The sequence below is a fragment of the Pseudopipra pipra genome, chromosome 1 (genome assembly GCF_036250125.1).
Source record: "Pseudopipra pipra isolate bDixPip1 chromosome 1, bDixPip1.hap1, whole genome shotgun sequence".
Taxonomy (NCBI): Eukaryota; Metazoa; Chordata; class Aves; order Passeriformes; family Pipridae; genus Pseudopipra; species Pseudopipra pipra.
The window spans coordinates 131750971-131764100 of NC_087549.1; the positions used below are offsets into that span (position 1 = coordinate 131750971).

The 13130-nt window shown below is 38.1% G+C and overlaps 1 protein-coding gene across 5 annotated transcripts in view; it reads left to right on the plus strand.

Moving 5' to 3' along the window:
- The window catches only part of CDK6 (cyclin dependent kinase 6), a 141375-nt gene that overhangs the window by 22705 nt on the left and 105540 nt on the right, over window positions 1-13130 (plus strand). For all 5 annotated transcript variants that reach the window (XM_064677594.1, XM_064677565.1, XM_064677574.1 and 2 more), the window contains exon 3: window positions 8712-8847. In XM_064677594.1, the coding sequence (XP_064533664.1) occupies window positions 8712-8847 (136 nt within the window). The remainder of the gene's footprint in view (window positions 1-8711; window positions 8848-13130) is intronic.

The following is a 13130-nucleotide window of genomic DNA, read 5'->3' on the forward strand; positions in this document are numbered from 1 at the left end:
TGAGAGATCTAACAAAATCTCGTAAAATGCTACTCAAAGTTTGTGTTATGTCAACTGACCATTCTGTCATAGCAGTGAACAGACTGTTAAAAGTTTGCACCTGATTTCCCAATCGTGCTTGTTTCATTCTCTTACCAAGGATTTCCTTTGGTATAATGCCATTTAGAGAGACAAGAATAGTGTATTTAAGAAATAATACATAATAATAAACTCAAATACAAACAAATGGGCATGACAGTGAACCATACAATGTTTTACTGTGGTTTACTCCTGTGTCTGCTAATTTCTTTAATACATGGGTATACAGCATGTCACATTAAAGAGTCCACAGATTTCCTTAATAATTCCTTGAATACATTAGAACAATACAGTTCAAAGGAATAAAAAGAATTTTATTTTCAAATTAACATCTCTCTTTATTAACTATGTATTTACTTTATGCCTATCATTATTGTCAACTTTAGCCAATTTAGCATTTTATTTTTCTTAAGACTTTTTTTTTCCTTTTGTTTTCTACTCTTTTGCTTTTGCGGTGGAGTTCACAGTATTGTTGAACTGTGGAACTTTTCCTCTCTAAAATCAGCTCTTGATCCTTCTGTTAGAAATATAAACTGCGTGGTCCCAACTCTACCTATGAAACATAGAAATGTGTCTTCTTACAAGGCTTTAGTGTGTCAGTGTCTCAAAAATCACTATAACAATACTTAACGCCTGTAATAGAACCACAGCAAAATATTTTGCACCTAGTGCTCTCTCTCCCCTCCTCCTCACCATCACCATCACAGCTTTGGACTCTTCTCAGGTGCTGCCAGTACTGTTCCTTCTTCCTGGGAAGTGGTAGCAGCATCATCAGAGCTCTGATATATTTACAGCATTTAGAAAGGCCCCTTACCTTACTTGTTCAGTGTCTCTGACAACTAGATTTGCCCGTTAGGAGTACTGTCAGTCAGACTGTGATTGCTTCTATTCCTGAGGGCTGAGTCTACACTGAATAGTTAACTTAGACTCAAACAGCACATGGTTTTTGAGTACAGCCACCATCCTCCAGTAGAATTGTGGCTGTAGAGTAACCTGAAGGTCTTTCAGGAACAGCAGTCCCTGGATTGATGGTAAGCATCAAAACATAGGACCTCTTCTATCATCTTCTACAGTAGCTGTTTCTTGGTTTTTAGGTTCCTCCGTGCATCTATAAAAAGCAAGAGCTTGTACTCAAATTTGCATTGGAATTACTTTAAAAAAGCTGAAATAAACACCTTGGGAACGGCTGTGATATTGCAAGCATTTAAAAAAAAATATATGAGGTGGTACAGAGTACGAAACAGTACATTTTATTTTTTGCAGTGCATACTTATATGGAGTGAAGGGCTGCTATTTCCTTTATTATTTTGATATGTTGGCATCACCATTAAGTCTCAAGTGTAGATATAGAGTAGATTATTAAGATACTATGCAATGAATGATAATTTGTGTTGTTGTAAAATATTCCAAAGAAGAGTTGTTGTTTTTACTTAAATCTAGAAAGAGACTATCAACTTAGATTTAGATCTTGTAGGTTTGGCACAGGCCTGAATTCCAAATGTAAACCGAAATGTGGAGTCTAGTGATCAGTTTGTCTGTGAGCTACACACGAATAAAGACTGGACTTTGTTGTCTTAACTTGCACCAGGTACAGCTGGGAGTCCAGAATAACCTACGTGCTCCTTTCATTTGAATTAAACAAAATCAATATGCACACATAAGTTTTACTTACGTGTTGAGCATTTTAGGGAATCTAAACAGAAATGCAGCTTTTCCTGAGGAAGGTATTCTAAAGAAAATCTAAAAATAAAAGATGCACATGCAGTGCCAATGAATGGGAGCATCTTTAATTTGTCCTCTGAACTGGAAGCTTATGGAAGCTTATTGGAAGCTCTGAGTGCTCAGTATAGCGGCAGTGTACATGACTTTGAAAGGAAGTGTACATTTGCTAGCTGAAGGATCACATGAGAGCACTATGAATAGGTCAGACAGCTATTGCTGATCCTAAACAATCTGTCAGCGACTGTCTTCGTAACAGGCCATGTTATTTTTCTGATTTGGGGGTGACTTGGCCTGTCCCTTGCACAGAGAATCCAACAGTCTGTTTGGTACAGCAGCACACTGGAGTATGTTTAGGCACCACCCAGCTGGTAATTTTCCCTCAGTAATGTCAATGGCTCAGTGTGTGGCCAGTTTGGATAAAATCAATTGCAGTGAGATTGTTAATGGACTGGTGAGGAGTTAAGCATTTTAAAAACTGGTGAACTGTAGGATGAGTCCTGAAGTGAAGTTACGTGAGACAGGATATTGTTTGAATTACGGAGCCTTACCAAACCCGTTTCTGATCCTTGTCTATTAAAAATAATCTCCCTTTGCAAAAAAGGTGAAGGAGAGATGGCAGTGTGAGGGCTGAAATGAACAGTATCTGCTATAAACAAAGGGAGTTGCAGAGAACGTCTTGTCAAGCCTATTTTTTCTTGAACTAAAACTCTTTAACAACTGCATCTTTTAGTGACTTGGGTGGCACAGTGAGTAAAACAGACTTGGCTTTTTCATCTTTTGGGCACCAATCTTGGCTTCTGTTGAAAATGAAAATTAGTTTTGGTGGTTTCATCGGAGCAGACATGTGTCTGCATCACAAAACCATTCAGTCTGGCACCAGGGCCCGTCATTGCTCGAGAGGGGCCCAGCGCAGGAGAGCAGGGGTGTTGCAGGTCAGGGCTGCAGTCGGTACTGAGTGTTGAAAGCTTGCCCAGTCAGCCCACACTATCGGACTTCAGCCAGTGCTATTTACTTCGCTTTCAAGAGCATCTATTTCTCTCTGTCACTTTGTCTCTCTTCTTCACACACACTTAAAGAACAAAAACCTCTTTTATACAGCTAAGCATTTTAAATAATTTTTCCAAGTCAGAAAGGGAGAGAGACTGGAAAAAATTACAGCACAAAGCTCAGCTTGCAGATGAACGATTGCCTTGTCATTCTAATGTCCCCCTTCCTTCCCCTAAAACCTCACTGGTGAGTGGGCTGTAAGCAAGAATACTGGCTGGGCTCTGCTGGAGTAGGTCTCTAGGACAGGACTTTCTGCTGCCTTGTTTTCATCATGCAGTTGCTTCTTCACGGTAGCTCTTTCTGCTCTGTGCACAGCAGATAGTGAGTGACTTCAGAGTTGAAAACATCTATCTGCATAACATCTGCCTGTACTAGATAAATTAATTTGTTTTATCTGATGTTAAGTTCTGCCCTTTTCTGCTGTTTGCCTGAAAGAGATTTCTTCTGAAGACAAGAGAAGATCTTGCTCCTTTTTCCTGGAAAGGTAGCAAAGCAGGAAAAATATTCACAAACTCCAAGAACCCAGTAGAAAGGTAGAGAATAAGGATTTAAGACGTAAAGTTGCCATGAGCAGTAGACACACCCAAGCCAAGCCTATTTTATTTAATTGAGTTTGAGTCTAGGCATCTGACTGTTGCTAGATGGAGCTGACGGTGGGCTGGCTGACTGTGCTGCAGGCAGTGCTGTGCTGTCACACTGTACATTTTCAGGACTGAGTTTGTTCTGTTGAGCAGAGTCTAAGCATCTCTACATTATGTTGCAGTCTGCTGTGGAGGAATATCTTAAGCATTGGTATGGATTGGGGCAGCTGCAGCTGGCGTGACAAGCACATTGTGAAGCTCCTTAAGACGCTTTTGGAAATGGAACTTAGGTCTTGCATTACTATGTGATTTTACAAATGTTATCCGATAAAAAATGTAACTAAAATATAAAATACTTTTAATTTAGTGGCCTGCTTATCTGCATATGTGCTTTTTTTCATCTGAAATTATTTCACTAAAGCACCTTTGCACGAGAAAAATCTACGTCTGAAGTACCAGATTTCAGAGGCATGGAGAAGTAGGTGATTGCTGAGTAAATGAGACAAAGGAGCATGTCCTGAACAAAGGGGAAGAGCTCTGTCATACATTTCAGAGTGGGAAGCTCTATTTCCTCTTTTGCTACGTGGGACTTGGTTCTCCTAGCGCACATGTTCCACTCCAGTTGCCCAGCTATTGTCTTCTTCATCTGAAAGACAACCCCTCTGTTACAATACGTTGGGTATTTGTGATTCCAAGTAGAGACTGGTTTCTGTCAGCAGCTTTTTTTCCTTCAAAAGCAAGAAAGGAAAAGGTAGCTAATAGAAAAGTTGGGGTAAAACCATGTTTTTCTTCAAAGAGTACATAGTTTACAAAGTTGGGGTATACAAGGGGTTTACTGCTGAGTGACTTCTAGAGAACACAGGAGTGTTCAGCTGCTGCTGAAATTTGGGCTAAAAGGGTGCCTGACTGTCATTCTTCAATGCTTTTAGGTATGAGAGGCTGAAATTTTCTGTGCCCTTAAAAATTATGAACTCCCAGGATTAACCTGAAACAGAGGCAGTAAAAGCAGAAGCTATTCGGGTCCCTCTCCCCATATTTGTCAATAAACCTTAGTCACGGCCCGTGATACTCTTGGTATCCTGGTCTTGTGGTGTTTGCATAAGCACTGTCAATACCTAAGTTCTGTGCTGATTTTCTGTCATTCAGATAACTACCTTCAGAGTTAGGTTGAGACCACTAAAATCTTTTAATCTGTATATTTACTCAGACTATCAATATCTTAAAATTGTAGCATATTGCTATGCCGCTATTTATCTCACCACAGTCTTCTTAAACATTTCTCCTCCACATAAATTATTGGCTCCAGTACTCTTCCTCTGTCATGCATAAGCTGGGAAGTAACTCTCCCTAGGGAGACACTGTTTCAAACAAAATTAAAGTAAATTCATGTTATTAGAAATCTTGAGAGGGCAAGGATTGTGTTTTTGTTTAGTGCTGTGAGTGACTGTAAAGGGATGTGTGTTCATGTTGGATTACTCTTACTGCAGTAAAAATAATAGTAAGCCTTGGGACACATCAGCAGCAAGTATCTCATTTTTGATCTTCCTTTGGACTATGATCCAGTTAATTTTCCAGACATAACCACTCATCTGTTTGACAATAGCTGAGAGCAATTACGTCCTACATTTTTTTTCAGGTCTTACAGTCAGATCTGTCTTTTGGTTTTTTTTGCAGGTGGCTTGGGCTGATAGGCCTGATCTCCATCAGTGTTATCTCAGTTTGCTCAGGAAAAAAATGTTTATGCCACTTGAAAGCGCGAAGCTTCATAGCAGTTCTCAGAGAGTCTCAAAAGCAAGTCTGGTAACAATTGAGGACTTTCTGGGATTAGTTACTGAATTAGTACCAATCAGTAGACGCAATAGTTTTCAAAAGAACTTTTGTAACTGTCCTTATAAAAGCATTAGGCATTCATATCATAAAATGAAGATGAACTGAGATTGCATTTGTCAGATTACATTTTGTAAGAAGCAACAGAGACTTCAAGATGCATCACCTAGTTTTCTGCCTGCAAAAAATGCCAAAGTATTTTTGTAGGAAGGCAGGTATTCTGCTAGATTGTAGTAAGATCCACTAGGCACTAGACACATAAAATAAAATAGAGACAGAGATTTGCAGATGATAAGCTTCTTTTACTTTAGTACAATTAGATTGAAAAACTGTCTGCATTAAAACACAGGTTCTCCTTAAGCGTCTGTTCAACAGAGTTCCAGTTCAGAGGGACACATGGGGCGGTGTATGACTCTCAGCCAAACACCTTGTTAAATACTTGCAGGATTTCCCATAGCGGATCTTACTTTAATCAAATAATTCAAACGTTTCTTTTGTAAGTACAATAGAAGGGCAGGGCTTGTGTTTACAAAGTATTCAATATGGAAATCCTGTATTAATTGAGGTATGTTTACTTCACTTAGGACAGTGTCCACATAGTAACTCTTTAAATAAAAGGTCTTTTGCTGTTGCCAGTTCCAGAGAGGCAATCACATGCAATGCTAACCCATCAGAAAATCATAAGGAAACGACTTCAAGAGATGTGCACTATAGGCAGCAGAGATGTTCCTAGCTAAAGAAGACAACTTCATGGGTGATTTTCTCACAGTGGATGTAAAAGAGTATAATTTATAAAAAGTAGTTGTATCCCTATGGAAACTACTAAATAAAGAGGCTCTGTCTTTCTCAGTCTGTTTCTGGAGCGATTAGCACAATCAGTGCCAAATATTGTCTTTTTCTAATACCTGGATTCATCTAAACTGTGCTTTAAATTATTATCTTTCTAAGGCAGCAGCTGTATTTTCTGTGAGTAAACATAGTGTGCTTCTACCCAGCCCAGTGCAGGATCTGGAGCTTTTATGATTTACTGGAAAGCATTTAGAGTTTCACATAAAGAGTGTATAAAAAAGAAAGATAATACTATTACTCAGTGATAATATTATTACTCAGTAATACGTAACCAGAATTGTGCTCCTCTGAGTTCCTTACTGTGCTGTGCCAGAAAATGCTGGAATCAAAATAAGCTACGTACAGAAGAATTAAACAGAGAATCAATGTTTTCCTCCACAGCGAGTTGGAAATTACATTCGTTTCTATGTTTAATGCAGTGAAATCTTTTTTTCCTTTTTTTGTTGAATTATAACTCTGCTATAGTTGAAAATATATTTTTGCCAGTGCATTAAATATCTGGCAAAAAGGGTGGTTTTGAACATTTTTAGGTAAATGTAGGTCAACGCAAAGAAATCATACAGTTGGAAATATTTTCCAGTGTTTATGTTCAGATGTTCAGACCTGTCTGGCTCCTCTCTGTTTGCATGTGTTGAGGTTATAGGCAGTCCAGCTACATTCCACATTGATTTATATAAATATATTGCAGATTATTAACCTGCAGCCAAATACCAGCAAATTTCACTTTTCAGGAAGCTTTGTGACTTTTCAGAAAACTTGTTTACAGTTTACAGGACATGTATACCCTATTGGGGGAATCTTAGAGAACAGTATTTGTCTTTACGAGAAATGTGCCAAGACATTTTCTGTCACAGTCAGTTACATTACCCTAATAATTAATTAATGTTTGCTCATATGATTATTACACATTAAGTACAGATTAGTCTTCTAGTAGAGGTAGGATGACAGTCGCTCCATGTTCTGGAACTTCAGTTCCCAAATTATTACTCGCTGAAAAGCTTCCTTAAGCTCAAAAGAATGTGCATGCATCCATTTTGGGAACATGGTGGCTAATAAATTTACGTCTGACCAAAGATAATTTAGGAAATGCTGTTAAAGTGGGAGCACAGCCTAAACATGGTAAATGTCAAGTGAAAACCTGGATTACAGTCTTCACAGGTGGTTATGTCAATTCTAGTTTTCCCTTGCTTTGTGAAATATATTGAGATTTAAGGTAAGAAGTAAAAACTCAGGAGTAAGTGTTGTCCTAGTGTGTTTGTCAGAGGTCTGCTGTGAAAAGCAGGGACCCCCAAGGCATTGTGTGTGATCAGTTGTCTTTAGATCCTCCATATAAAGCCTTTAATACTCAGACAAAGAACAAAATTATTACTTGATAATGTTATCAGAGATCTTGCACTTCACACAAAGTAGGGAAGCAGTTATCCTAAGTAAGAGGATGAAACGTACATATAATACAACAGTGTCATTGCTGTGGTGTTGAAAAAAATAAGCCATACTATCAACACAACTTTGGTCTGTTATTAGTAATAGATTCTTCACTTTAATTGTATAGACCTTTTTCTCAATAACTGAATTCATTCTTTTTAAATCTACTGTCACCTAGTAAAAATAGTGATGGATTTTCTGCCTTGCTTCAGAGAGCAATCTGATTTGTACAGTATGAAATTAAATGAATAAACACATTAGTAAAGTATGTGAGGAGGAAAGAAACGTCCTTCCAGCTGTTAAATGATTTCCTATGAGGGTTTTATAGAAGTGGGACTTGAGGAAAGCTGGTGAAAGTCACTAGTATAAGTATAGGTGTGAAGCATAGAAAGAGGGCAGATGTTTTTGAAAAAGATAAAACACTGATTAAAGCTGGTATGTAGATGAAGTGAAGAACATGAGAATAATCATAATTAAAAAGAAGAACAATAGAAAATAGTGCTCAGATAGGAATATGGCATTATGAAGAGCTTTGTAAATTCGCTTGACATTGTGCAACAAGGTGAAATAATAAAGAAGTTTCAGTAAAAGAATGACAGGAACTGATGAGAGAAGTAGTGACATCTTGTGCACAAAGCTTTTTTTCCAAACTGTATCCTGACTTTGAAGGTATTCCTTGTGTCCAGGAATTTACAAAAGTAATCCGCAAAAAAATTCTGTTTCTGCCAAAGGATAAAGCTATGTAATGGTGAACATGGGAGTTACATGAGAAGAAACTGAAGGTGCACACAAACACTGTATTTTTTCTCAAAAGTGTTTCTCACTTTGTTTTTTTAATGACTACAAGTGCTGCAGCATAGAATGTGGATAAATATCACAATAACTTTCTGTATTAACTCTTGTTACTGTGTCAAAAAAATTTTTTTTATGTGATTATTTTACATTGAACAGCTGATGAATTCTTAATTCAGTTTCAGAATTCACACGTGAAAGACCAAGATGGTATTTTTGATATATCAACCACTATCTGATGAATCAAGAGCTCAAAGATTTGACTACTTTTGGAAAGCTCCTTTTCCCATTCTGTGTACTGTAAAAAATTTAGATAGACATGCATGAGCTGCAAGATATGTATGTCTGTAGTGGTTCATGTATACTTACCTCCTCTTTTCTTCTTCTCAGATTGTTTGATGTGTGCACTGTGTCACGAACAGACAGAGAGACCAAGTTAACATTAGTGTTTGAACATGTGGATCAAGACTTGACTACTTACTTGGATAAAGTTCCAGAGCCTGGAGTGCCTACTGAAACTATAAAGGTATTTAAGGAGAAAGATTTTGGATATTTTCAGAGATTAATCAGAAAGACAAACTGTGTTTTGATCCCACAGGATTTTGTTATATCAAAATTGAATAGTGCCCAGCTTGGGGCATGAATTGCAGCACAAAGATCTGTATTCACTAACAGATATAATCTCTTTGTGAATAATGCTACACTTGTGGTTTTTTCTCTTTTGGAGTTATACATTTCCTGATTTTCTCCTGATTTCTGTTCTACAAAATGTAGCATTCCAGCACAGGAAGGTCATGGACCTGTAGGAGTGAGTCCAAAGGAGGGCCCCCAAGTTGGTTAGAGGGATGGAGCATCTCTCCTACAAGGGAAAGCTGAGAGAAATGGGATTGTTTAGCCTGGAAAAGAGAAGGCTTAGGGGTGACCTAATTGCAACCTTCCAGTACCTGAGGGGAACCGGCAAGTAAGATGGAGAGAGACTTTTTTACAGGAGTATGTAGTGACAAGACAAGGGGGAATGGTTTCAAATTGAAAGAGAGTAGGTTTAGAGTAGATATTAGGAAGAAATTCTTTACTGTGAGGGTGGTGAGGCACTGGAACAGGTTGCCCAGAGAAGTTGTGGCTGCCCCATCCCTGGAAGTGTTCAAGGCCAGGTTGGATGGGGTTCTGAACAACCTGATCTAATTGAAGTTGCCCCTGCCCATGGCAGGGGGTTTGCAAATAGATGACCTTTAAGGTCTCTTCCAACCCAGGCCACTCTACGATTCTGTGATTCTGTGAAATCGTTAAGAACGACCTTTAGTTGCAGCTGTAGGCAGATGATTCTCTTTTTGTTTAGGCTGAGACTACTTGAATCTTCTCTAAAAGGTGTCTGTTTGAGGGCTGGATATTGTTAGAATGGATAAAATAAATCTTGTGCTCCTATCCCTTTCCCTTTGCCTTTTGTTTCCCAAAGCAACTACTTTTGTTTCATGCCCCTCTTGCCAGAACAGTTTCCATACATTCCAAGAGCAAGAAATGTTCATCATGGACCTGCGGTCTGTAGAGGATGGGCTCAAGGACAGGGGTAGTCCTGACCAGTTGTTGTAGAAGCTGGAAAGGCTCTCAGTAACTGGGAGGATGATCATGACGTTTTCCTGTCATATTGTCTTTTACAGTGCATCTGTAAGGGAGGACTTCTTCCCAGGAGAGGATGTGCTTGCATTATTGGTAGTAAAACACATATAGCAACTTCTCTTCTTTCCTAGGAGTTTCTCAGCAAAGTGGCACATTGAGGATCATAGCTTGAAATGTTTAACAAAGTTTATGCCTGGGAAGAGAAGCTGAGAGATTGATGTTTCTACATTTTGGCTGTGTCTGTTTAACATTTCTTTTGATTTTTATATTTTCATAAGGAAAAATAATTTATGCTTTCAGAGATGGATTATTTTACATTTGTATAAGTACTTTGTGGAAGTATGTTGTGTCATCTTAGTCTGGCAAAAGTCCTGAAGGAGGAAAAGAAAACATGAAACCTATTTGAAATTCAGTTGTTTTAATAATTTGTTTAACAGCTTCGAACTTAGGAGTTGTTTGATCTTTCAGTTAAAAATTAGAACTAAAACAGATAGAGATCTATTCACTTGTATCAAAGTCATATATGTATAATGTCAGTTCCAGCAACCATGGTTTTTAATGAACCTTTGTGGATAAAATAAAATTTTTGAAAAATGGTTACAGCTTTGATGCAGTCCCAGCAGAAGACTGGAATGTACATATTAGATTGGTAGGACTATTTTACAATAATGCTATTAAAGTTCTACTTCCTCTTGGGACTTTGAAGCTATCTAAGTAAACTGTATTTCAACATAACTAACATTGTGAAAATGATGTGCAAGGTGACTGGCATATTATCTAACTAAATATATTGAAATTGAATGACCAGTCCTCTGAAATCTCAATTTGAAATATCTTTTGAGCTGTGTTTCGTTTAAATGAAATAGAAGATATGAGCATTGTATTAAATATTTGTGATTTCCAAAAACCCTGTTCTAAAATTGCACTATTAGACTGTAGTATGTATGTGTGAATATATATTTCATGGAGATTATATACTGATGGAGGAAATTGTTGTGCCTACTTTTGAAAAGCACTATTCTGCATATATAGTTTGCTGGTTCAACCCAGTTGCTATATCTGATAATTTGGCACAATAAAAGAGAAAATTTAGCCACACAGAAACAAGGAGTAGCAATTTTGGTCTTTTATATGCACTGCAGGTTCCACTGCAGTCAGTGAAATTAGTGACTGTAAAATTCAGCTTGTGGTGCATACATATCTTTTTAAATGGGTGAGGAAAAATGTAAAATTACTGTTTACTTGTTCGTCGCTATTGATTTCAACATCTGCACAGTAGCTGATGTGTTTTTTCTTGAATCCTCTTTGGCACAGGAAAAAAGAGTTTAAGTTGCACCCTGTTGCTTCATGGTTTATGTCAAAACACTCAGTTTATGGAGGTACTTTTGCTGATAGTCAGGGCTGATCACATGAAGAAGGGTCTCAAGGCTTATTTTTAATACATTTTGATACCTTTCTAATGATTATCTTTATGGATATCCCTCATAGAAACTGAAGCAAACCATAGTTCTCCTGGCTGCAGGGGAATCCTGTCATTCTATAACAGCTGAGCATTTAACCCAGAGCACATACATTGTTAAATGCCTAATCTGACTTTTTATAGTTTGGCTTTTGAGGTTAATATGGATTTGTACTTCATTTATTTTCCAGAATTGCAGACAATTTGTGTAGAGTATTTCCCCTCACCTCTAGCACAGTACAGAACAACTACCTGTATTGTAAGACCATCTGTTAAAGTTCTGCATGTGTCAGCAACACAGAGGTGCCAAATGAGCCGAGTAAGCTCTGGATAGCTTGATGTTGAAGAATCTAGTATACCTCTTTGGCACCATAGTTTAAAATCAATAATTGTTAGAACTTAAATGACTTAAAATTACTGTGAGAGAATTATCAGCCCCAAAAGATCTTTTCTGTGTGAATTAGCTACCATCATTACAAAACATTTAGGGAAGCGAAGCTTGGCTTTTGCCGGTTTAGGGCATGCTAGGAATAAAGGAATATAAGTGACACCAGGACCACTTTAAGAATTTCATTTATGTTTTGCAGGTAGTAGTCAGACCATAGCAGTTCAGAGAAACTAACCATATTGATCATTTAAACACAATTAGTGCTTTTGTCTTAATACTGCTCAGCAATGGCTTTCTAATGCCTAGTGCCCTGCAGTAAGAGTCACCCCAAAGGTGTTTTAGGAAGATATAGACAGGTGCCCATAACATGATAGATGTAATTTTCCTATGAGACATTGCCTGGTAGTGGGAATACTTACCTAGGATGTAGGGCAGACACACTCACTTCCCCTCCCTGTTGCCAGGAGCATGAATGCTCTAGTCCATTTTTCTGGCTCTGGCTCTGGCTACTGAGTTCTAGGTTATTTTGGACAGTGGTATTTTAAATCTTTTCTGGTGTAGCTCTTCCATTATTTTTTAATGGAGTATACTTTGGGCCAGCGAGTTGGAGAACACTACTCTAAATACTTTTGAAAGTTCACTTTTGAAAGAGAACTATATTCAACCCTTAATTTGATTAATAAGCCTTTGTAATTACTGGATTGTAGTCATGCTCACCCTTGCTGGCTTCCTCTGTCCGACCTGATTAATATATGTTCCATATGGCATGAATCAGAATCAGCAATGACAACGTCTTCCTTCTTTCCTCTCTGCCCATCGTCTCCTCCCTTCTTTTCTTCGTGGGATACTCTAACTTTAGGACAGTTTATGTGGAAATGGAAGGTATGAGTTCAGTTTCCTTCGGACACAGCTGTTAGTCATGCACAGGTCCTTTGTAACGTTAATGATGTTAACAGTTGAGCCTCCGACAGACTGGGCTCATTAGAAACTTTTGTTAGTTGACATAAGGGTAATGGAAATGGGAATGACACGTCTCTGCCACAGAAAGATTAGTTTTTAAATAGTTAACAGACCACTGAAGCATTTTTATGTGTTAGCCTTTGGGACTGAGGCATGTTTAAGCTGCGTGGTCACATTTTATTCTGATGCTTGTGGGACTGGAATGGGTTCTTTGGAGGTCCTTCCAGTCATCTTGTTCTGCCAGTCCAGAGAGTCTGTAAGAATGAGAGGGGACAGCAGACTGTTACTGAGGTTCTTTAATTTTAGTAATGAGCTAAGTTAACTTCGTAAACTAATGTCATTTTAAGTTAACCTGTGGCTTCTTTCAATGGTTTTCTTACAGTTGATC